At 61.0% G+C, this 24,170-nt stretch overlaps 3 protein-coding genes across 3 annotated transcripts; 1 reads left to right on the forward strand and 2 right to left on the reverse strand.

Moving 5' to 3' along the window:
- The first annotated feature begins 155 nt into the window (after nt 1-155).
- FPGS (folylpolyglutamate synthase) lies at nt 156-5,097 on the forward strand. The gene is made up of 15 exons (XM_054174436.1): nt 156-311; nt 1,468-1,596; nt 1,705-1,758; nt 1,864-1,928; nt 2,012-2,126; nt 2,229-2,306; nt 2,594-2,655; nt 2,755-2,857; nt 2,940-3,017; nt 3,094-3,241; nt 3,323-3,421; nt 3,596-3,746; nt 3,849-3,924; nt 4,247-4,313; nt 4,391-5,097. Exons 1-15 carry the CDS (start codon nt 210-212, stop codon nt 4,816-4,818), a joined length of 1,755 nt encoding a protein of 584 aa, XP_054030411.1. The 5' UTR covers nt 156-209; the 3' UTR covers nt 4,819-5,097.
- Nucleotides 5,098-5,221: 124 nt separating this feature from the next.
- Nucleotides 5,222-16,308, reverse strand: ENG (endoglin). Its single transcript, XM_054174463.1, has 15 exons — nt 16,236-16,308; nt 12,011-12,168; nt 9,960-10,094; nt 9,203-9,365; nt 8,859-9,015; nt 8,570-8,702; nt 8,161-8,335; nt 7,932-8,071; nt 7,669-7,806; nt 7,296-7,340; nt 7,075-7,185; nt 6,738-6,983; nt 6,464-6,527; nt 6,267-6,368; nt 5,222-5,819 (listed from the first exon to the last, which is right to left on the reverse strand). The coding sequence occupies exons 1-15, from the start codon at nt 16,291-16,293 to the stop codon at nt 5,701-5,703; spliced, it is 1,944 nt and encodes a 647-aa protein (XP_054030438.1). The 5' UTR covers nt 16,294-16,308; the 3' UTR covers nt 5,222-5,700.
- Nucleotides 16,309-18,851: 2,543 nt separating this feature from the next.
- Nucleotides 18,852-24,110, reverse strand: AK1 (adenylate kinase 1). Its single transcript, XM_054174473.1, has 8 exons — nt 24,001-24,110; nt 22,331-22,373; nt 21,298-21,333; nt 20,604-20,767; nt 20,288-20,404; nt 19,640-19,831; nt 19,255-19,332; nt 18,852-18,861 (listed from the first exon to the last, which is right to left on the reverse strand). The coding sequence occupies exons 2-7, from the start codon at nt 22,338-22,340 to the stop codon at nt 19,267-19,269; spliced, it is 585 nt and encodes a 194-aa protein (XP_054030448.1). The 5' UTR covers nt 22,341-22,373; nt 24,001-24,110; the 3' UTR covers nt 18,852-18,861; nt 19,255-19,266.
- Between the last annotated feature and the right edge of the window lie 60 nt (nt 24,111-24,170).

A 24,170-nucleotide genomic window follows, 5' to 3' on the forward strand; every position in this document is an offset into this window, starting at 1 on the left:
TACGCCCCGGAGGCGGCTCGGCAGGAGCACTAAAGGCCCCCGCCCGGCCGCCCCTCTCCCTCGCTGCCCCTCGCCAAGATGTCGCCCCTCCGACGTGGCGACGCGCTGCCCGTCCCAAAGATGGCGGCAGGCCGGGGGGCGGGGCGGGACGGTCCCGCCTCCGGCGGCAGACGCGCGAGCTCCCGGCGGCAGGCGCGCGGCGCGGCGGGATGGTAGCGTGGGGTCTGCGCGCGTTTCGCGGGGCGCTTCGGGCCGTTGCCGGGCGCCGGTTCAGCACGCGCCCGGCGCGCGCCCTCGCCATGGACTATCAGGTAACGGCAGCGCACGGAGCGCGACCTTGCACCGAGCGCTGCAGAGGGGGGGAGGGGGGGTGCGCGGGGGGGGGGGAGGGCTGGGCCGCGGTGGTGGGGCACCTGGCTGCACCCCGCTGGGCTGCGCGCTGGCCTCCGGGGCTCCCCAGCACCGATGGTCCCCAGAACTTCGGTGTCGGGTCACGGGGCCGGGATGGCACAGAGGCTCCGGTACTATGCGGGGCGGCCCCTCTCCCACAGCCCCGGGCCGTGCCAGTCGCTGTCTCCGTAGCGCCTTCCTTTCCGATGTCCGACCGTCATGCCGCAAGCCTCTGTTCCCCGGTGGCTGCCCCGGGGTGACCACGGCCTGCAGCAGGAGCCGATCCGACAACTGTGGCGCATCCCGGGCAGAGGCTGGGGTGTCCCGGGCCCACCTGTCTTCCAGGCGTCGTGGGGACGATAGCAGACCCCGTGCAGATAGACCCTGAGAGACGGGAGCTGTCCAGCCCCTGCCCTGCGCTCACCGGAGCTGGAAGTCCCACCGGTGCCCACGCCACTGTCTGCTGGGATGGGGTCTGTCTGCTGAGGTCGGGTGTCCCCACTCTTGGGGATATGGCACTGGCCCGTGCCAGGTCCCCAGTTCTGCACATGTCAATGCTACTGCCAGGCCTGCAGCCTGAGCTCGGTGACACTGTGCCCTCTGGCAGGGGCTGTGGCAGCACACCCAGGCTGTCGCATGTGCTCCATGCACGTGCAGCTGTCACTTCGTTTCTGATTCAGATTAAATCCCAGCGGGGTAGGGGTGCAGGCACTGGAGCACTGCCTGCTTGCACAGCCTTATCCTGCTGGGGCAGGGCTGGGTGCTGTGATGCCCCGTGCCCGCCCCATGAGGCCAAGGGCCAGTGAGGGAGGCTGGGCTGCTCCTGTGGATTAGTCTGTCCCTGTGGTGCTCCTGAGATGGGCTCTGGTGCTGCCAGCACATCCCTGCTGGGCCATGGTGGAGGTGCTGCCAGCATGAGTGGAGGCAGGCACTGCTGAGGGGACCGAGTCTGTTTGGGTGGGTCAGAATACATTGGGCATGAGGCCAACTGGCCACCAGGGTCCTATCAGTGGGCACAGCTCTGAGGCCATGGTGGTGGGCACCATGCTGACCACTCCTTGGTGGGGGTCTTTCCAGGATGCCATCCGCACCCTCAACACCCTTCAGACCAATGCCAACTTCCTGGAGCAGGTGAAGCGGGAGCGCGGTGACCCCCAGACACAGCTGGAAGCCGTGCAGGAGTTTCTGGAGAGGAGTGGGCTGAAGGTGAGGGGAAGATGTCCCCATCCCCATTCCCCCCCGTCCTAGTAGCAGTGCTGCTGCACTCAGCACTGGCTGCCACAGGGGTCTCATGGAGTGGTTGACCTCCGGCAGGTTGAGGACCTGGATCGACTGAACATCATCCATGTCTCGGGGACGAAGGGCAAGGTGAGGCAGGCAGGTAGTGCCAGGAGGGTTTTGGGGGACCACTGGCATCTCAGGCAGGTGGTACCAGGAGGGTTTGGGGGGGATTTAATGCTGCCATCTCCCTAGGGCTCGGCATGCGCCTTCACCGAGTGCATCCTTCGCAGCTATGGGCTGAAGACAGGCTTTTTCAGGTGGGCAGGGGGAGCCAGGAGTGTTTGGGGGTGCCAGTGGCACTATGCCTGACCACGCCTCATGGCTCTACCCACCCCTCCAGCTCCCCTCACCTGGTGCAGGTGCGTGAACGGATCCGCATCAATGGGCAGCCCATCAGCCAGGAGCTCTTCAGCAAGTACTTCTGGCTTGTCTACAACCGCCTAGAGGAGACCAAGGTGGGGCCCCTGGGGCTTGTGGGACCCCTCCTGGGGCCATGTGTGCCACTGCTGGTTGTGGACACCCTCATGCCGTCCCCTTACACTTGCTCTGCCCATCAGGATCCAGCACATCCCAGCATGCCACCGTACTTCCGCTTCCTCACCATCATGGCCTTCCATGTCTTCCTGCAGGAGAAGGTAGGTGGTGGTGGTGACCTCCAGTTTGTGATGGGTTTTCATATTGGAGGGGACATCAAATAGGGTGTGGAACATGTGGTCCAGCCCTCTTTTGGAGCTGAACTTGCATAGGTCAGTCTGTCATGGCTGTAACCTGTGCCAAGTGGATGGTTTCCATCCATGGGATGCATGTTCAGTCATGTGTTTGGAGGGGTGGTGGCAGGGACTTGGCCCCACTCACATCCCTGAATCCATGGAGACACATGGCTGGTGTCCCTGTGATGGATCTGGTGTCCCCATGTCCCCAGGTGGACCTGGCAGTGGTGGAGGTTGGCATTGGTGGTGCCTACGACTGCACTAACATCATCAGGTAGGAGCTGGTGGAGACAAATCCGTCCTCTGGGTCTACCAGGGCCTGGTGTCCTTGCAGCAGGGGGACAGCAGGGACACTGCCATGCTATGTCCCTAGAGCGCCGGTGGTGTGCGGAGTCTCTTCCCTGGGCATCGATCACACCAGCATCCTCGGGGACACCATGGAGAAGATTGCCTGGCAGAAGGGGGGCATTTTTAAGGTAGGGAAAGCTGGTCCTTGCCCTGGCTTTTGTGTGTTCAGGGTGTGCTCCCCGTGGTCCTGAGCACCCCTGTACTTTGCAGCCTGGTGTACCAGCATTCACAGTGGCACAGCCAGAGCGGCCATTGGAGGTGCTGAGGGATCGAGCCCAGGAGCTGAAGGTGAGTTGAGTGGCAGGGGGGTTGGATGTGGGGTACTCTATGGTGAGGGGGGGCGCTCAGCCACCTCTTTCTGCAGTGTCCCCTCTACCTCTGCCCCGAGCTGGATGCCTTTGAGGAGGACCATCAGCCATTGGAGCTCGGGCTGGCAGGTGCCCACCAGCGCTCCAATGCTGCTCTGGCCTTGCAGCTGGCACGGATGTGGCTGCAGCGCTGCGGCTACCAGGGTAAGGCAGGGGGACAGGGATGGGGGTGGTGGATCCCACTGTGGCCCTGAGGGTCTCAGCAGAGTGCCTGTCCATACCCAGGTCTTGGGGAGCTGATGGAGGTGGCACCAGGCACTGAGCTGGTGGGGAGACCGGTGCCGCTGGCACCCACTTTTCAGCCCACTGATGCCATGATCCAAGGTGCAGTATAGCCACACTGGGACCACCCCTCTGCCATGTCACAGGGCTTTGGTGGGGATCACACAGGGCCCCTGGCCAGTGCTGCTTGTGCTGGAGGGCACAGCCTGGCTGCCTGCCTTGTGGGGGTCCTGGTGCTGGAGGGAGGGTTCCAGCCATGCCCTGTGCCCCACTCAGGCCTGCGGGAAACAGTGTGGCTGGGCCGGACCCAAGTACTACCCCATGGCCCCGTGACGTGGTACCTGGACGGCGCCCACACCACCAGCAGCATCCAGGCCTGCGTCCGCTGGTTCCGCCAAGCCGCCCTCAACCAGGGCAAGCCCCATAAGTAAGCAAGGACGCAAACGGGCACATGGTGGGGGAGCATGGTGGTAGTGGTGGTGCTGGGAGTCCTTGTGGGGCATGGGCCACCTGCCCTTTCTCCCCACAGTGGCTCCGAGGTGCGTGTGCTGCTCTTCAATGCCACGGGGGACCGGGACACAGCGGCATTGCTCAAGCTGCTGGTGGTGAGGTTTTGGGGAGTACATTGGGTGTCAGTGTGCTCAGATGCCTGGGTTCTCTGCCTGTGCGGAGACCTGCTTTGCTGTGGGTGTGAGGAGTCATGAGGTGGAGCTGATGGCTTGCACGTTCTGCCCACACTGCTGTCCCTAGTTCTGTCCCACCTCAGTGCCCCCTCTCCAAGGGTCTTGCAGCCACAGGTGCAGAGGACACTTAGATCACCCCCTCCCTGGACCCTTGTAACCCCACTGGTGTGGGATTGGTCACAGTGGAAATGCCATGGGTGGGTTCTGAGGGCTCCCACAGCACCAACCCTCCCTCTCCTCACAGCCCTGCCACTTTGACTATGCTGTCTTCTGCCCCAACTTCACGGAGGTGTCAGTGGCCAACAATGCAGGTGAGTGCTGAAGAACTGGGATCATCCCTAACCTCTCCCAACCTCCTCTCATCTCTGAGCCCCATCTCTATCCTCAGACCAGCAAAACTTCAATGTGACAGTGGAAAATGCCCTGACTCGCTGCCTGGAGAACCAGCGGACCTGGACCCGGTTGCTGGAGGAGAAGGGGACGTCAGACCCCTGGCTTTCAACCTCCCTGCAGGCAGGGGGGCTGCTGCAGCCGGCCCCTGCTCGAGGGACCCTGCTCCTGGTCACCCCAGCCCCACCACCCCACAATTCCCCAGCCCTCGTCTTCCCCTGCCTGGCCCAGGCGCTGCGGTGGGTGGCCCAAGGCCGGGATCCCTACCTGGCAGCACCCCCTGCCACGGGGGCTCACACCCACCCTGCTGCCAGCAGCGGAGCTGTGCTGCTGCGGGAGGCAGCTGCTGTTCATGTCCTGGTCACTGGCAGCCTGCACTTGGTGGGGGGGGTCCTCCGGCTGCTTGACCCTGCACTCTCTCAGTAACTGGGGGTGGATGACTCCCTTTGCACCTCTTTTTACTTGAAGCACCGTTTTTGTCCCTGACGATGTTCGGAGGCGGCCGTGGGGGACATACAGGACCCCCAAGCCCATCCCAGCTCGGCCTTTTTCACCCTAGTGCCTTTTGCCTGTGCCCCCCCATGGTAATACTGGCCATGGGGGGAACATTCCCAGCCCCCAGCCCACCTTGGTGAGACTGACTGAGTAGCTCCTGGGCTCTGGGGTGCTGCCCCAGGCTGTGTCGGGGTCCTGGTGCCTGGTGGGGGTGGGTGGTTTCGAGGGGGTGGTCGGTGGGAGCCTCAAGCCACGGCGGGGCTCAGCATCAGGACACGACTAACTTAACATAGGAAAGATTTTTATTATTATTAATAAGAGTTTGTAACTTGGATGGGGAATTGGGGTAGGGGGTGGGGTCTGCCCATTGCCCCGCAGTGGGGGCAGCAGCCCTGCACCTCCCACCCCCCCAATAAACTTCTTGCTGCTCCCAGTGGTGCTCGCTGCCTTCCTGGAGGGATGCAGGAGAGTTACAGAGGTCATCCCCAGTACTGGGACATGTCCTGGGGGCACCTACATTTGTGCCCTCCCCCTCCCCATTTGATGGGGAGCCTTGAGGGGGGCTTTAGCAATGGCTGCTCTCTCCACCTTCCTGGTGCACCCAGCAGCAAGGTTCCCCAGTGGGGTTGCAGGGTGCCTCCACCCCTGGTATGGGCTGCCCTTGGAGGGCCAAAGCATTCACTGAATGAGTAACGGAGGCCCCCTCCGGGCTTGGCCTGAGACTTGGGGCAAAAAAACAGCTTAATTGGGTCAGGCTGGGTCCCCAAGTCCAGCAGTTGGGGGCTGGTTGGGCTTGGGGTGGGGCCAGGGTGGTCAGGCCATGCTGCTGGTGGAGCAGGGGGTGCTCTGGGTGCTGCCGATGCTGTGGTTGGTGCTGCTGCTCTCCGAGGCCGGTGCCGTGCTGGAAACCGGCTGCAGTTTGGAGATGGGACCTGGCTCACGACATGGTGCCAGGGGGAGAAACACCAAAGGGAAACCAGACTCAGGGTGGCCAGTGATGGCCATGGCTCATCCCCACAGGACCTTCCAGCCCCCCCCACACAAACCCTCCCCGATTGCTCCCCAGCCAACTCTTGAGCCCCTGGGAGGGAGACAGGCATGGGGCACCATGGTGGCTCCATAAAGCAGGTGGCAGGAGGGACCTCAAGACAGCAGGGGGACCTTGGGAAGCTGTGGCCACTCCAAAGGGGTTATTTGCCTGTAGCATTGCCAGGAGTGCTGTACAGATGACAGCAACACAGCAGCCTGGGCTCTTGCTCACCTGGGGGCTTTGGACAGGGGATTTTGAACCAGGGGAGGATACTGGCAGCCCAGCAAGGGACATGCATGTAGCCCACACCGTCCCACCATGGAGGTCACCAGCAGCAGTGGATACTCACGAGTGTGGGAGTAGATGTACCAGAGCCCAGCAGTGAGGAGTGCTCCGATGAGGAAGGCGCCAAAGGTGATGCCCAGAACAGCGGCCAGCCCCAGCCCATGGTCTGCAGCAGGATGAGGCCATCAGCACCACTATGTTGGAGAGATCCACTTCCCACCCCCATTCCTGACCTAGCCCGCTCCCCTGTCTCAAACTTACTGTTGGGTGGCCGCCAGCTGTCCTTCACTGTCACCTCCAGGACCTTCTCAAAGATGGTGTTGTTCTGTGGAGGTGGATGCTGGGTGAGTGGGGAAAGACCTGCACCCAGGAGCAGCACAGGGCTGGGAGCCCCCAGGCTGGCTGGGGACCAGGGATGATGCTCCTGGCCAGGCTTTACCACCTGGCAGTGGGACAAACCCACCAGGCTGCCACTGCCTATGGTAGGGGCCAGCACAGTGGTGGCATCACAGGGTTGGGGGCTACTCATACAGACCTGCAAGCCAGCTGTGCACTTGAGGGTGGCAGAGAAGGGGACACGCCCATCCTCGGGGACGGCATAAGTGAAGCAGAAGCGCCAGATCTTCCTGCCGTGGCTGCTGGGGGGACCCTCCAGCACAGCCACCCCTGCACTGCGTGCCTCCCCGCCCTGCACCAGCAGCACTGGCTCCCGCCCTGGCACTACCAGCCAGCACTCCTTCAGCTGCAGGTCAGCTGGGTGGTCCTCCCACCGCATAGATGCCTGCCACAGCGAGGAGGAACAAACATTGTCAGGGTCACCAGCCCAGGACAACTGGAGTCCCCCAGCCCAGGCACCAAGCTAGCAGCAGTACCTGTACAAAGGACTCCTTATTGACCTCCAGCTCAGTCTGTGGCCTCTCGAAGTCGTCCGTAGGGAAGAGGCGCAGGAAGAGTTCCCGTGGGATCTTGCACTTGAAGGCCACCTGCCGGCAGGAACAGTGCTGAAGCCACCACCCGGTGCCCAGCACCTAGCCAGCAGTGGCATTGGCACCCTTTTGCCCCGCCTGGGCCCGCTGGGAAACCCAGCTCTTACCCGCATGCTCCGGGGTGCTGCCCCCTGGGCCAGGTTGAGAATAAGCTGCAAGAAGGTGAGGAAGGTTGAGTCATTTTAATAGTCCCTGTTGTCAGAGTGTGTTGTTCCCACTGGGATGGGATGGGGGAGATTCCACCATGGGATGGGATGGGATGGGATGGGATGGGATGGGATGGGATGGGATGGGAGCCCACCTCCCATCTCGCCAGCACCCAAGTGCAGCATCAGGGCTCAGCCTTGGGCTGCAGCAGGACATTTCCAGCCATGCAAAAGCAAGGCAGTCTCAGTGATGGAGGCTCACTGGGCATCACTGAAGCCCCTTGGGGCTTCAGTGGGGCTATGGTCACAGTGCCCTGATCATCTCCCAACTCACCTCGTTGTTGGCATGGCCCCTGTCCTCCAGTGAGGTGCCACAGTGGCTGAGGGGGGTTCTCAGCATGAAGTGAGTAGCATTCTTCTCTGCCTGGCAGCTGATGTCCCTCAGTGTGATGTTCACCAAGTCCTTGATGGGCTGGGAGAAAAGCATTCAGTTCTCAGCCACTGGCTAGGGACAGCCCCATGCCACCCATCCTGAGCAACTGGAGCAAGATGTGGCCCCCCTGGGCAATGCTGGCAAGCATCCTGATCATCCCTCACCTGCAGATGGGACCTATCAATGACAATCTCCATAGTTTCATCTGTGCACTTCCAGGGCTGGAGCATGAGCAGCAGAGTGCTAGGTATTGAGTTGGTGGTGGGGGCTGGGAGGGTGGGTATCACAGGCATCTTGACTGTCTCTGTGGTATGAGAAGATGGGGAAGGGGCTGAGTGTGAGTGGTGGGACTCCCCTCACCCCTTCCATCCTGCCCAGCCCTGGGTTCCTCACCATGGTCCAGGATCTGCAGGCTGATGCGGGTGCTGGCAGGGATGGTGGAGTAGGAGGCGATGGTACTGCAGTTCATCTCCAAGGCTTTGGCAATGAGGCCGTGCTCCGTGTCAGGCAGGAGTGACCCAGGGAGCAGCAGCGAGGACATGTGTGTGATCTTGTACTTCCCAGAGACCTACAGGGAAGGGAGACAGTGCTGGAAAGGGGGATGGAGACAACTGGAGATGCTCAAGGCAGGGACAGATTCTAGGTTAGTCTGCCTTGGGAGGGCTTTCAGTGAGGAGGCTGCCACCTGCCCATGCCCAGTATCCACAGATGCCTTGCTCCCCGTGACACTGGCATCTCTCGGGCACCTGGGAACCCCCTTGGAGAGGGGACACACATGCACTTACGCCCTGCTCGGCCATACCGAGAATTGAATGTGGCAGTTGTTGACAGAGAGGGACCAGGTGAGGTTGGCCTGGCTCTGCAGGATGAGGATCTGGTTGCTCATCTCTCTCTCAGGACAGCTCAGGGACAGGTTCACCTCTGTGATGAGGGAGCTGCAAAACCATAAGATTCCTCCCTCAGCATCAGCATCCCATACCAGCTGGTCATGTACCCACCTTGGGGTGGAGGGGCTCTGCATATGAGGCATCCCACCCCCTTAGCATCTTCAAGCAGGTCCCACCACCTGTCCCACCAGCGTTGTACAGTACCTGGGCTCTGGCTGCATCCGGATGATATGGGCAGCCCTGGAGCTCTGGGCATCCCCAAGTGAGCAACCCTTCGTCTCATAGAAGAAGACCTCAGCCTCAAGATGCGGTGTGGCATTGAAGTGCTCCTGGGGAATGCAATCCAGGGGACTGCTGGCATCTGCAGAGGTGGGAGGATCATCAGACTGCATTCAGTGGGTGGGGAGATGCTGGGGACCAGGGGCATCTGTCCCCATAGCATCTCTCCCAGGACCATGCCCGCCCTGGTGGGTTGTCACCTTCTGAAAACAGGAAGAACATAGTTTACCCACTCCAGCCCACCAGTACCAGGCCCTGGCCCCACAAACCTTCTCCCAGATGGAGCTCAACCCAGCGGGGGTCCCGCAGCTCACTGTAGGATGTGATGCCCCTGTAGGTGTCTCGAGCCCAGGCCAGCAGCTGCCCCTCACTGGTGGCCACAGGCAGCTCAGGGCCCAATGCTGTGGTCATCCCCTGGTCAAGGTGGGCATCCTGTGGGGCAAGCAGCAGCCTGAGCCAGGGTAGGGGATGAGATGCATCCCTTCCTGGCATGGGCTGGTGTGGGAAAAGTGTAGAAGCCTTTCCCTGGCATGGAAGGTGTTGGTGTAAAGCAAAGCCAGGAGGACAACCCCGGAGCCCCAGCTCCATTGTGGCTGGAGGTCACCCCAGATGAATGGGAGGTTTTGGGGCCACAGGCTGGGAGCAGTGTGGGCGGCCAGCGGCACGCGGGGAGCTCAGCCCACTTTATTATTAGCCACAAACAAAGCAGGAGGTTTATTTTGCTAACAAACGCCCGGCCCCGGCTCAGCTCACTGGAGCCAAACCCCATCCCTGACCTTCCTCCCGACGGCCAGAGGAAACAGGAGCTTTTTCCAGACCTTTGCGTCATTCCCTGCCCAGCCAGCCCCATGTCAGTGCCAGCAGGAGTGGCCAAGAATGTCCCCTCCTCCCCAGGGCACCACCGGCATCGTCTCCAGGGATGGGGAGACCAGTCTTCTCTAGGGATGCCTCTGCAAATGTTTCTGGGGGTGGCCCCTGCCCTGCTGCTCCCTGGGGTCGTTCTTGGTGTGGGGCTGTGGCACTCACGGTGTGGATGATCAGATTCGGGCACAGGGAGGTGACAGTGGCTGAGCATCGGGCACACAGGAGGACGAGCACTGGTGACCGGGTGCAGCCACCAGCTGGTGGCGTGACAAGCACCTTCAGCGGGAAAATATAGTCCTGGGGGGAGAAGGGGAGAATGTCACCACCGTGACCCTGAGCCCCAAATGCTGTCACACACATGGCTGCCCCGCGGCCACCCCACCTGCCTCCAGGCAGGTGGGAGAGCCCTTGGGCTGGCCCCCAGCATGAGCCATGCAGGAAGCAGCCACAGCTGGGTTTAAGGGCAGGCTGGGGGGTGTGTATCCACACTGCAGGGCAAACAACCCCTGGGTCCTCCAAGCAAGAGACCAGGACATTCCCACCTCAGCGACAATGGTATCTACACTCTGGGGTCCAGGCCACTGCCATACTGGGGTCTGGGTACCCACCCCTTGGGGACCAAGGCATCCTTTTGTCTGAAACTGGGTAAACTCTGCACTGGACACCAGAGTGTCATTCCATTGTGGACTGGCATATCCCACACCAGGCACAGTAGCATTCCCACACTGGGACAGGGAATCCCCATGCTGGGCACTGGGACATCCACCCATGGTTTTCCCAGTCCTATCCCAGCACGATGCAGCTGCTCCAGGCTTGGCCATATCACTGTGCAAGAATGCCAGGGGCACAGTGGTAGCACACACCACTCCCTGTGGCCAGCGCTGCCTGGTGGCCTCCAGCCGGAAATCTGGATGGGGAAGCCGAAACGCCAGGTTCTAACTTTGGCAACTGCTGCCTGAATCACTGCTCGTAAAGTGCTGAGGCAGGCAGCGGGCAGGGAGAGCCAGCTGGGGACCAGGCGGCTGGAGGCAGCCACAAGTAAAGAGCACAAGGCTGGCGGACCGGGGCCGTGGGCACCCCGGCCGGGCAGTGGCCCCGCAGAGAATGCGGGTGGCTGGGGTGCTTGGGTGGCCCTGGCAGCCGGGGAGGAGCTGGCGGCTGGTTTTCCTGCCTCGTGTTTTGCGAGGCTCCATTGTTCGGCTGTGTGAGCGGCAGGAGCCTCCACGCTGCCCCGACGACGCCTTTCAGGTTATTTTTTTCCTTTTTCTTTCGCATCGTGGGGATCTGCTTATAGAAAGCAGCTTCCAGTAATTCTTCTATAAGTGGAGCCATGTCCCTGCCCGGCTCCCCCTGAGCGCCGCAGGGCTGGGTGCCGCGGCCGTGACGTCAGCGCGTGTCCCCTGCCGCCGCCGGTGACAGCCTCGGGGCACCCCCAGCCCTGGCGCTTATTCATGCACCAAGGTGCCAGGACCAGGTCACACCAGCCTGGGGCACCGGGGCCCTTGCCAAACGCACCCTCCCCAGTGGCTCCTGGCCCAGGTCCTGCCTCCCCCTGAAAAGCAGAACTGGAAGAGCTGTGAGGTGGCAGAGAGGGAGTGTGGCGCCGGGTGGCCCAGGGCTGGGCCAAAATCCCGTGCTGGGTTTGCTGAGGCTGCCGTGCAAACTCATGTGCTGGTGCAAACCCACCCACAGTGTCAACCAGTACCAGCACCAGCTGGGGATGAAGCCCCAGCCTCATCTTCACCCAAAAGCTGCCTAGAGCACCCACAAAGTGGTTATCACCCCTTGGTAGGCTGTGTCAACACTGATGGTCAGGTCTCTACTTGCTTGGCAGCCTTCAAATGATGTGCCTTCCTCCATCCCTCCCTCCATCCTTCTCCTGTCCCTCCATCCCTCCTATCTCTCCCTTCCTGGGAGGGAGGTCTCCATCAGGTGCCCATGGCTGTGCCCTGCTCCTGAACTATGACCAGGCCACCACCTCTCCAGGGCAACAGCAGTTCCTGGGACACCCAGCACAGGGACAGGCCCAGCAGCATGGGCTCTTAGAAAAGTTGTCTCTAGAGACTAAAGCCAGAGTCACCCATGGCTGTGCTGGGACAGGAATACAACCATGGTAGAGGTTAACGTGAAACAGTTCCAATAACCCAGCTGGGACAGTGCTGGAGCGACAGTGATGGCATGGTAAGTGCTGAGGGGACACCCCACTCGCTCACCTTGGACCACTCGATGTTGAGGATGTGCACTTCATGGTCGGTGCCCAAGGAGCTACTGCTGACACAGCCCCGTGGCACCGTGCTGGTGGCATAGGACAGGGTAATGGGCGGCTCCGCAGTCACTGGCTGCAGGTCACAACCCTCAGCTCTCCCGGGGTCTGGGCGGAAAACAAGAGACCATCAGCTCCCGTAGCGCGGACGTGGGGTGACACAACACGCTGGCGGGGGCTGCATCGCAACACCAGCCCTGGTGCTGCCCCCACATCCCCGGCGTCACCACGGCCCCGTTGCCGGCACAGCGCCCACGGGACAGTCTGCTACGTGTCTGCTCGGGGCTCGTCTGCCGCTGACATCCCCCGCCGCGATCACGTTAATGACCCTCGGATCCGGCCTGGAAAAATCCACTGTCCTGGCTCGGCACCGCCGCCTGCCAAAACTCGCGCCTGGCTGCCCTGAAGGCTGGGGCGGTGGCGGAAGCCCCCCCGCATCCCCCATGCCGCAGGAAAGCGGGAAGCACAGGTATGGAAATGGCTGTAAAGCTCATCCTCCGCAGGCGCCGAGGCGTGAGCTTTGCCCCATCCCAAAGCCCCGCGCGGCACGCGAGCAAGCCAAGGGAAATCCTGAGTGCAAACAGCCGTTTGAAGACCTGCATCTGTAAATCCCTGTTTGCCTCGGACGTTTCCCCTGCCCTAGGCAACTCTGCTGTGGTCAAGCTGTGCTCAAACTGGATCCTGTGCTGAGAGGTGTCCTGGGGACCTGTCTGCACCCCCTGGTGCTGCAGGGAGCTGAGCAGGATGGAGCCCCATGACCATGGATGGGGGCTTCCCACGGGGAAATGGTGCCTGGGGCGCTGTGTTTGCTTTGGAGGTGGCCACTGAGCTCCATCCCTTCCCATTCCATCTCTTCCCATCCCTGATGACTCCAGCCGTCAAGTCTATCACAGCATCCCTGGCCCACGTCTTACTACTGAGATGGTGTAGCTGTGACACCAGGGGCATAGTGCAGACCCCCCCAGTGAGGCTGCCATGGGCCCACCTATTGTCTGACGCTTCCTCCCCTCAGTGCAGCAGCCGCATGGCCGGCAGCATTCGGGAGGAAGATAAACAGCTGCTTATCTGGGCGCCGCAGACTACGGCCCTCTTCCCCTCCACTCATGCCCCGACAGCAGCGGGCACAGCCACGTGGCCCCAGCATTGATGGGCAGAGGATGGGCAGCTCATCACACCTCTGACAGCATCCCGTGGGGAGGTCAGGCAGGGTCAGGGGGCTATGGCTGAGCTGACTCCTGTCGCAGGGCAGGGATGCCAGTGGAGGGGATGAAGGGCAGCAGTGCCAGTCAGGCACCGTCTGTCCCTGGGGAAGGCAGCAGCAGGCTCCAGTATTATGTCAGGATCAGATAAGGGGGCTCAGCTGGGCCGCCGGGGCGATCAGATAAGGGCACTGTTATTTTTGTACTCCAGGAAAGGGAAAAAAAATAAAAAGGAAGAAAGAAAGAAAATCCACTTTATGTTTTTCCAGCCGCCTGCCCTGTGCCTTGTTCTGGTGTGGCAGAGACAAGGGAGCAGGGACGGTCCCACTGTGGCTCCCCTCTAGATCTTAGGTTTCTGGGAGCAGATCAAAGGTCTCAGACAGAGAGTGACGCCCAGGGGTGCCAAGCTTGGGGATGAAGGGCTGGGGTGGCTCCGGCAGTGCAGAATGCCCCATGGGATGGGCAGAGCCGCTCCAGCATCCCAGCATCCGGCTGGGCCACCTCAGGACTTGTGCAACAAGCCGGCCAGTCTCAGCCTGGGATGGACCTCATATTGCCACCCTCTGAGCCAGCACTGGCTGTTGAACCATGTGGAGGTGGCATCGCGGGCTAGGACAGTGCTTTGGAGCTGACACAGGCGACGTCATCCCTGCCCCTCTAAGTCAGCCAGGCACAGAGCAGGGACAGGACAGCATGACCCAGCACCATGCTTGCCCTGTGTGAAGCAGCATCAGGAGCTGCTGCTGAAGTGGGGGCATGAAGTCCCCTGCTGCTGTGCCTGTGAGGCCCCCTGGCACTGCATCTACCATGGGTACCTCCAGCCCCTGGCACTGTGCCCACTGTAGGCACCCCCAGGCCCATGGGTCCCTGAAAGGGAGAGGCAGCAGCTGGATAATACATGGTATGTGTGCCACGGGTAGGTAGGACAGGGATCATTATAGCACAACTGCTCAGGACAGGGACATATAGCACATCTATGCAGGACAGGGACCATACAGTACAGTTACTCAGGATGGGGACCATATGGCACCACTGCATAGTTTTGGATGGTATGGCACAGATGAACAAGCTATGGTCTACATGGCAGTTACACAGGACAAGGACCACACAGGCAGTCACATCCAACAGGGACTGTATAGCTCAGCTACATAGGACAAGGACTGTATGGTACAGCTATATAGGCTAGGGATCACATGGCACAGTTAGGACAAGAACTGCATTACATAGCTACGCAGGACAGTCAGGATATGCAATAGCTATGTAGGACGAGGACTATATAGCACAGCTAAACAGGACAGGGACCACGTACCACAGCTACTCAGGATGAGGACCATATGACACAGTTACATAGGACTCAGCCCATACAGCACAGTCATGTTAGTGCAGGGACTGTCTGGCACAGCCATGTGGGATGGGGACTGTACAGGGTAATTACAAAGGACACAGACTGTATGGTACAGCTACAGGACAGAGATGACATCCCACAGCTGTGTAGGATGGGGACCAGATGGCACCACTAGATGGTATAGCGATAATACATCACACATAGGGAGGACAGGGCCTCTGGCACAACTACAGAGGAGGCAGATCATACGGCACAGCTATGGGATGGAGACTACCAGACAGTTACAGAGGATACAGACCTTATTGCACGTATACATACGATGGAGACCACATGGCACAGCCATAGGATGGGGACTGTATGGCACAGCTACAGGGGACATGGCCCATATGGCACAGCTAAGGAGGAAATGGACCTTATGGCACAGCTGTAAGGGACTGTACGGCACAGCTAAGGAGGTCATGGACTTTGTGGCACAGATGTAAGATGGGTACTATGGCACAGCTAGGGAATACATGGACCTTGTGGCACAGGTGTAAGATGGGGACTGTATGCACAGCTAAGGAGGACATGGACCTTATGGCACAGCTATCAGACACGGACTGTATGGCACAGCTACCCAGGACACAGACCTTACTGTATATCTCTGTAGGATGGGGACTGTATGCAACAGCTACAGGGGACGTGACCCATATGGCACAGCCTCACCAGACAGGGACTGCCTGGCACAGCTACCAGGCACTGACCAGGGGTGACAGTAGGCAGCAAGTGGGTGCCACATCTGGCACTGGGGACATCCCAGCAGCACCCACCAGCACGGGCCTCTGTGGTGGCCAGCAGAGACTGACCCAACCAGGATACACAGTACTGCTGGCCCTGGCCTGAAGCTGCCTTCCCAGTTCCCTTTCCCCACTGGTGGGTCTCATCCCAAGGTCCCCCAGCTCCAAACAGCAAGGGTGTCCCCAGGCACAACCCTTCTTGAAATTGCCTCTGTGGCTTCACAGGAGCCTCGGTGTGGCTTTAATGCTTCCCAACCTGACTGCTCCGGCGGTGGATGAGCCCCAATCTCTGTCCCCAAGACCCATGAGGAGTTTGACACGGTTTTTCCCAATCCATACCCCTGGTTCCTGGTTCATCCCACACACCCCATGCCACCGGAGGGACACAGAAGCCCCCCTGCCACCCTGGGTGCCATTGCCTCGACCAGGGTACATCAACTGGTGCCTTAGATGCTTCTGGAGTCCCAGTGACGCAGCCTGGATTTGGGGGTCCTGGCGAGCAGCAGGGATGTGCTGTTCGTCGCTTCCCACCCCAAAACCTTCTCTACTGGGGGTGACACCTCCCGCGCCGGCACAACTGGGACCTCTTCGTCTGCGGACCCAGCACGCCTCCAGGGACTCGAATCGGCGTGACAGAGTCACGGGTGGCTGCTGCCGTCGCTGCCGAGCCGAGGATCCCGTCCAGGGGTGCCCTCCCGAGGCGCCCCGGAGACTCAGACACCCCCCTCGTTCAAGCCACTCCGGAATGCGGTCACGGGTGGGTCCCGCCGTCGCTGCCGCCCCGGGGTCCCGTCCCGGTGTCCCACCGCGGCGTGTCGTGTTCCCCGTCCCCGGTGCCCCCTCAGCCCCACTCACCCGGGCGGCCGAGCAGAGCCAGCAGCAGCGGCAGAAGCGGTGCGGCGCGGGGGCTCATGTCCGCCTGCGGCCGCTCCTCGGGAGCCAGCGCCGAGTGCCGGGCGGCGGCGGCAGGAAACCGACTCCCTTCGGAGGAGGGTCCGCGGGCGGCGCGGCCCCGGGCCGGGAGGAAATGCCGCTGGCGGCGCTGGGGCCGGGCCGGCGGCGAGGGGGGGCTGCCTGCAACGCGGGCGGGGAGGGAAGGGGGGAAGTAGGGGATCCCCCCGGGATGCGTCCTGCCTCAGTTTCCCCTCTGCGCGGTGACGGGCAGCGCCTCCAGCAGCTGGCACTGGCACCCGGGGTGAATGCCACCAGGGACCCCCACCGAGCTGGCACTGAGGAGCAAAGGATGGGACACAGAAGTTGGGGGGGCCTGTGGCCCCATGACACCCCAACATTCAGCCCACGTTGTCCCTAGTCAGCACCCCAGCAAAATCACCATGTCCTAGGCCAGGGACTGCCCCAAGGCCCTGGGTACCCACTCTGGGGCCATGCGACAAATGGAGGCCCCCTCAGCACTGCTGCCTGCATTGCCAGTACCTTTGGCCTGCCACAGACAGGGTCTGCCTTGACATCCCCGCTTGGAAGCTGGTTTTGGGGGTGGGAGGTCCCCCAGGACAGGACTATTAGGGTGAAGAGGGTCATAGTTGAGCATCGCCAGGATGGGAGCTAGAGAGTGGCTGGGAGCACACAGAGAGCCACTTCTGCATACCTGCCCATTCATCCCACTTGTGCCAGCAGCTGCTGTCTGAGGTGACAGCCTTCCCACAGCGGTCAGTGGGGCTGGCAGTGGGTGCAGATCTCTGGTAGTGGTCTCTATCCTGAATTATGGCCATGGGCAGGGGACACCATGGAGACCTGTCAGGGAAGCCAACAAGACCTGTCCCCACCAGCCAGGATGTCTCCAGAGATGTCTGTGGCCCTGGGTGAGCAAGAGACATCTCCCATGACGGAGCACTGCCATCTCCTGGGGACCGCGGGGACAGATGCTCACCCAGGGGTGGGGGCAGGGGTGGGGACCAGGACCAGGCACATGCACCGGTGGCCCTCCAGTATCTCCTTCCCCGCGGTGATAATGTGAGGAGCAAGAGGCCCTCAGCGATGGACCCAGGGATGGCAGTGGCTGCAGTGTGACAGACAGGAGGGTGCCTGTGGCTGCAGAGTGGCCCCATGTGTAGCCCATGCACCCCGTTCAGCTTCAGCACAGCATCTTGCCCTTCTCACAGCTGATGGAGCATCCTTGGGCTTTCCATCCAGAAGAAAAGCATCTAAACCAAGCACCCAGGGTCCATGCTGGGGATGAGGGCAGGGTGCTGAGGCCTGCTGGGCACTGTAGCATCCCCTCTCTCAGCCCCTTTGCCCTGCTCACCTCATAGGGAAACTATGGCACGTTCACCACACACCCAAAGAGGATGGAAGCACAAGGGAGATAGCTCACCTGGCTCTCCACTGCACAGCTTCAGGCTGTAGTGTCCCAAACAGCCTGTCCCCTCTGTCCCCTCATCCCCACTGGCACAAGGCAATTGCCTGCCGGCCTCAGCCTCGTCTCAACTGTGTTGGCAACACCCCAGCCCTGGCCGGATGGCTGCATCCTTCCTGCCCCGCTGCCTCCCCACAGTGCCTCAGCCCCTGCTGGTGGCTCCTTCACCCCCCAGGCATGAGGCTGACGTCGGAGCCTGGCGGGTTTGGGTTTTCTTCTTGGGGATTTTTGTTTTTCCCATTCATTTCCTTCCTTTGCTCCAGCCCCGTGGCCTTGGCTGCCCTCTGTGCTGCCACCTCCTCCGCCCCCCCCAGCCCTTTGGCTCCGTGCCTGGCTCCCAGTAGACCTAAAGCAAGTGGTGGGGGGCCCTGCCAGGGTCACACTGCTCAGCCATCCTCACTGTGGCTGCGTAAATCTCAACCCTGAGTCCCACCACAGTCCCTCTGCTGTGGCATCATGCCTGGGCAGCTCTGCAGGTGCCAAAACGACCACAGATCCCATCTCTCACAGCAACACCCCCAACTGCCTGTCCTCTGGGGACCTGCAGTTCACCTTCTTTGAGGACACCCACCCTGTCCCCACCCATGGACACCTAGCCTAGTGCTCCCAGTGCACCCCTCAGCCCCTGGGGACAGGGATGCACACTGGGCTGGGAGGTAGCACTGATAGCAGCGGGTGCCCAGGCACAGCAGGGCAGAGAGGACCCTACTCCAGGGTATTATGCTACCCTGAAACACCTCACTGCAGTGCCCAAGAACATCTGACAGACAAAAGAAATTTTTTACACTGAGGGTGGTGAGCCCCTGGCCCAAGTTGCCCAGAGAGGTTGTGGAAGCAGGTCAGGTTGGATGGGGATCTGAGCAAACTGCTCTAGTTGCGGAGGTCCCTGCTGACTGCGGGGGGGGCTGGGCTAGATGACGTTTGAAAGGTTCCTTCCCACCCAAATCATTCTCTGATTCTATGAGACGGCAGAAATCCCCATCCTGGCACGGCCGGGCCCAAATCCAGCCAAGACGCACGCGCAGGATATGGCTCAGATGCTGCCTGCGCCTCCAGGGACACACACCCAGAGCACAAGGGGGCTCAGCAAGCAGGACGGGACCGGGGTGAGTGGGACCAGCTGCAGGATGCGGCCGCAGGCTCCTTGCAGGCCGTGGATTGGGAAGCCAGGGCAAGAGGCTGGGATGCTCCCTCCCTTCCTCGGAGCGCAGCATCCCGCTGCCCGGTGGGATAAACACCCGCTTCCTGCCCTTAATCAGCTCCAGAGGGGCTGGGGGGGGAGGGACGGAGGAGGGGAGAAAAAACAAAAAATCTCTGGAAAGAAAAACTCATTTCCTGCGACAGAAGAAAAAGATAAAGTCTGGGCTCATTAAAGTGAACTTTACTGGGGAGAGACGGGAAAGAGCCAAACACAATGTCCTTGAAATTTCCTCCGCACGGCTCCGTCCACGAAAACAGGATAAAGCCTCTTCCGCTGTCTCTGCCGGAGCGTGGGGGGGACCGGGGATTCGGCTACAGGCTGTCGAGGTGGGTGCAGACCTGCTGGAAAACCTCATCCACGGAGGCCTCGGCGTTGAGCTGGGTGGGGAGGGGTTAGCTGGGGGGGCTCATCCGAGGGCATCGTGTGACCCAAGTTCTTCCAGGGAAGGATTTTGGCCACGAGCAGAGAGATCACATTTGATTTAGGGCAAAGAGGTATAGGGCCATCCTTGGAGGGCATCTCCATGTAGGGAACCAGAGGGGCCAAGCCCACCCCAAATGAGTCAGGATTGAATCTTTTCCCCTCCCCTCACCACTCTCATCCATCAGTTCCCCTTCCCTAGGGCCATGTGCACCCCAGGCCGTGGGGCTGGCGGTGCTGGCATTGGTCACAATCCCCACTCACCTGGCGGACGATGCCTCTGCTCTTGTAGAAGGCAATGACAGGCTCAGTGGCCTTGTAGTAGGTCTCTAAACGCTTCTTGATGGTCTCCTCGTTGTCATCCACCCGCCCACTGGTCTCACCTCGCTTCAGCAAGCGTTTCACCATTGTCTCCTTCCCCGCATCCACATAGAGCAGCAGTGTGGGGGGGGCGATCTGTGGGCAGAAGGGACACAGCTGTCACCATGCCAAGCAGACATAAGTCTGGTTTGTTTGGGGAGATGGTGCTCGTGAGCATAGGGGTCACAGATGTCCCCATGCCTTCTGCCTCCCTCTGCATGAGTTTGGGGGCCACTGGGACCCATGTGGTGAAAGGCAGAGGGACACCATGGCCAACCCCTGGCTCTCTGGCATCACTATTAAGCCAGCACTTGATCAGCCTCTCTTTGCCCAAGGTCACTCTGGAGAGATATCTCTCCCACTGTGCCCTGGGCATAGGCTGTCCCCAAGGCAGGGGGACTTGTTGGCTGGGACAGTGCCCAGTTTAGACCCTTTGGGGATGGGATCTTTGCTGGGATTGGGAGGCTGAGTTGCTGCTGCCACCATGGAGACCCACTACCTGGATGGTGGGTGACATGGCACAGCATGGCACAGCATGGCATGAGCCCTCACCTTCTTCTCAAACTCTTCTCCCTGCTTCACCTCACGGGGATAGCCATCGATGAGGAAGCCCTTGGACACATCTGCTTTGGCCACCATCGCGTCCCTCAGCATGTCCAGCACCGTGTCCTGAGGAGGGGAGGACAGAGCTGCCAGAGCTGCCCAGCATCCAGCACCCCTAATTGCTGCTGCAACTTCCCCTGAGGGTGGTAGGGATGAAGGAGTCCCCAGGCCAAATGCTGACTGTTACCATGGTATGTGGAGTCCCCACAGCCAGCCCTGCCTGCATCTTGTGCCACCTGGCAACCAGTGACTCATGAGGACTCACCAGGGGTACCAGCTCGCCCTTCTCCATGATGGCCTGCAGCTTCTTGCCCCGCTCCGAGCCTGAGCTGACCTCTGCCCGCAGAAGATCCCCCGTAGAGAGGTGGGTGTAGCCATACTTCTGCACAATCTTCTCACACTGGGTCCCTTTCCCTGAGCCAGGGCCACCTGCAAGTCACGAGAGGGCCCACAAGTGCCCCAAGTCAGGGAGCTGGAGGTATGTGGAAGCTGCAGCACAGACTCCCAGGAGTCGCCAGAGCACGATGAGATGGGGAAGTGTCCCTAAGCCCAGGAGCAGATAACTGAGGAGAGCTGCTGGGGTGGGCTGGGGTGATGCCAAGTGCTTGGGGGCACCCAGGGCATCACCGTCCCATTAGCGCCAGAGCATCACCACCCCGGCACCAGACATTGCTGCCTGACAGCATCCAGGACATCACTGCCCAGGTGTTCACTGTCACATCATCTCAGATGCTGCCACCTTGGGCCTGGCCAGAGGTCTCCTGATCCCAGCACACCCTCTCATGGCCTCAACGAGCCAGACTAGAACCATGGCCACCATGCAGTGCCTGGGAACTGCCTCAGTCTCCAGCCCTGGCTCCCTAGCCCTGGGTACCAGCTGCTCCCTGCAACCCCCATTTCAGAGGTGCAGGGGCAAAGGGCTTGACCCCACCAGTGACAGGACCCAGACACAGACTTACCCACCACGAAGATGATTTTGTGGTGCTTGAGTTTTTCTGAAGGAGAGAACAGAAAAAAATCCTTATCAGGAGCCAGAAAGCCCATTGAGGTGTCCTGGGGCAGGCAGATCCAGGGTTAGCATCCCTGGGGATGGAGGGGACTGATCACAGAGCCACGGGGGGAGAAGGTGGAGAGGGAAGCAGCCACATGTTCCTCTTGTCCATGTCACCTGGATGGGTTGGGATGGCCAGGCTGGACATGACTGAGCACATAGAACCTGTGGTGCCTCTGCAGCAGGGCTGGAATCCCACTGTTGTGTGGTGTCCTGGAGACGGTCATGGTTCATGGCTCCACTACAGGTGGGGACTTGGCCTCATCCATCCCTGCAGCCACCTTGTCACCATGGTGAGCTAACAGAGGCTGTGGCAGGCTCGGCTTGGCACAACCACTTCGAGTTCTTGGTGTGACCCCAGGGAGTCCCTGAACCCCAACAGCAGTCCCTGAACCTGGTGGCTGACATGCAGGTGGCACTTAACTGCCCTGTCCCCTCTCAAGCACCCAGGTGCTGGGTCCCTAGCACCTGCAGGATCTGTCCCAGGGTGATGACAGGTGTGACACCATGGGGGGAGGCAGCACTAAAAATAAGACTGAGCTGCTCTGGGGCCACTTTCCCTTCTCCTGATTACAGCCGGCTGAAATTTCAACTCCTCTGGCACCCAGTGATCCAGAGTGCTGGGGACAGAGCCAAGGGGCTGGCAAAGACTGAAGACATGGGGCACGTGGGGGACAGAGAGGAATGATGTATGGAGGGGGGCAGAGGGGAGGTATAAAAAGCTGATGGAGAGGGATGCAAAGAGGACTGAGGGGATGGATGAAAGGGATAAAAGGGACAGAGGGGACAGATGCAGGGGAAATGGATGCAAGGCGGGCAGAGGGATTCAGCGGGGGGACTGGGAGGGCAGATGCAAAGGGAGCTGATGCAGCAGGGATAGATGCAAAGGGGATTGAGGGGACAGATGCAGGGGATGGCTGCAAGGAGGATGAAGTACTCACCTGTCGACATGCTGCCGTGATCCAGGCACAGGAGCACTTCAGGCTGTGAGAGGAGAGTAGGATGAGTAACTCAGCACAGCTGGGACACATGGGTACCCAAGGCTGGGGGCCAGGGAGGCAACTCTCCCTTTCCTGTCATGTCAGTGCTCAACTCCATGACCAAGCCAGGATCACATCTTTAGGGCCCCAGCTTGGCCTTAAAACACAGAGCTTGGGATCTCTGGTGCCCTGGCCATCACCTACCTGCCTCCTGGCAGCCACCTGCCTGCCCCATCTGGCTGTGGTGAGGGCTTCCCCATGCACGTGACATGCAGTCACGTTACCAGCTTCCTCTTCTGCCCTTACCACATCCCAGTGCCTGGGGTGCCACCCCGCATCTGGAAACCAGCTTGGTTTAACTGGTGTCACCAGGACATCAAGCGACAGAAGCAGCATGCCCTTAGCTCCTCAGGCTGATGTTTTGAGAGGTGTCCCAAGAGGGGGGGCTTGCAGCACCCCACGGCACCCCCATAATTTCAGGACAGGGTTTGGCCACCTTGCGTGCCCACACCCATCCCTGCAATGCCTGACCTGCTTGGTTGCAGTGTGTCATCCTAAACTGGCTGGACGGGGTGCTGGGATGGGGCATCCTGTGGCCAGACAAGGCGGCAGCCACTGAGGAGGTTGTGTTACAGCCGGGAAAGGGCAGAGGCTAAGTATGGCTGGGCTGAAACACACACCCAGTCACGTCCCACCTGTGCTGTGGGGCTGAAGTCTGGGATAGTCCCTGTAAGGTATGGGTGGGTGCAGGACCCACAAGGTCCCTAACTGTGGGGGGTGCTGAGCTCCAGGACTGCTGCCACTGATCTTGGATGGGACATGGCAGGCTGGGGGCAGCCCTGGCCCTTGCTGTGGGCTCAAGGCCTGATCCAGTGCAGCACTGGGCCCACGGGTGCAGGGTGAGGGTGATGTGGAGGTGCCTGGTCCCGAGGAAATGGGGAGGGGTGCTGAGCAGGGGGCCTGGTGGGCCGAGACTGGGGAGGTGCTTGGCTGGAGGGGTGCAGTGTGGCCCAGGAATCCCCAACAAAAGCCATCGCAGGATGCGCCCTTGGGTGCGTCCACCAATCTTACCCCACCACTAGCCCACCTCTCCCCACCCCTAGCCCCGCTCCCAGTCCATCGGCATCCAGGTCCCCGTACCCTCTGGACCCCAGGCTCAGCACTGGGCTGCTCCAGCACCCCTGTAATCCCTTCAGCACCCCTGCAAGCCTTTCAGTACCTCCTAGCTTCCCATGGACCCTCCAGTGTTCCCTGCAACGGTTCCAGCAGCCATGCGGGTCCTCAGCACCTGTACTCCCAGCACCCCTGGAAATTCCCCCAGTCTCCCTTGCAAACCCCCCAGCACCCCTGCAATGGCTCCGGTACCCCTGCAAGCCCTGCAGTGTCCCTTGCAGCGGTTCCAGCACCCACGCAATGCCTCAGCGCCAGTGCCCCCAGCACCCCACACAAGCCTCTTAGCATCCCCTGCAATGCCCCCCCGAGCCCCTTCCAGCTCCCCCCCATTCCCAGCCGGTGCTGCCAGCCCCCCCGCAACCCCGAGCCCCCCAGACGCCGGTGCCGCAGCGACTCCCCTCGCAAGGCCAGCCCCGGGCGGGGCTGCGGCACCGGGAACCGGCGGTACGCGGACTGACCTCTGGGCGCGGGGCCGGGCCGCTGCCTGCGCTCCTGCCCGGCTATTTTTACCGCTATATAGAGATGGCTGGCGCCGCGCTGCATGCCGGGAGCGGCGGGCAGGGGACGGGCAGGGAACGGGCAGCGCTGGGGTGGGCGGCACTGCCACCCGCGGAGCACCGGGAGTCCG

Source organism: Dryobates pubescens, chromosome 29, assembly GCF_014839835.1.
Source record: "Dryobates pubescens isolate bDryPub1 chromosome 29, bDryPub1.pri, whole genome shotgun sequence".
Taxonomy (NCBI): Eukaryota; Metazoa; Chordata; class Aves; order Piciformes; family Picidae; genus Dryobates; species Dryobates pubescens.

Bases quoted from the DNA above. Each gene is read 5' to 3' on its own strand.
- ENG (XM_054174463.1), bottom strand. From the start codon at position 16,293: ATGAGCCCCCGCGCCGCACCGCTTCTGCCGCTGCTGCTGGCTCTGCTC. The intron at 10,095-12,010 runs GTGAGCGAGTGG...TTCTCCCCCCAG, and splicing joins TCAACATCGAGTGGTCCAAG to GACTATATTTTCCCGCTGAA. The intron at 7,807-7,931 runs GTGAGGGATGAT...CTTTTCTCCCAG, and splicing joins TTGATAGGTCCCATCTGCAG to CCCATCAAGGACTTGGTGAA.
- AK1 (XM_054174473.1), bottom strand. The intron at 20,405-20,603 runs GTGAGTCCTCAT...TCCCCTCCTCAG, and splicing joins AGGGCGAGCTGGTACCCCTG to GACACGGTGCTGGACATGCT. The intron at 19,832-20,287 runs GTGAGGGCTCAT...TTCTGCCCACAG, and splicing joins GAGAAGAGTTTGAGAAGAAG to ATCGCCCCCCCCACACTGCT.
- FPGS (XM_054174436.1), top strand. From the start codon at position 210: ATGGTAGCGTGGGGTCTGCGCGCGTTTCGCGGGGCGCTTCGGGCCGTT. The intron at 2,307-2,593 runs GTAGGTGGTGGT...CCATGTCCCCAG, and splicing joins ATGTCTTCCTGCAGGAGAAG to GTGGACCTGGCAGTGGTGGA. The intron at 3,925-4,246 runs GTGAGGTTTTGG...CTCTCCTCACAG, and splicing joins CATTGCTCAAGCTGCTGGTG to CCCTGCCACTTTGACTATGC.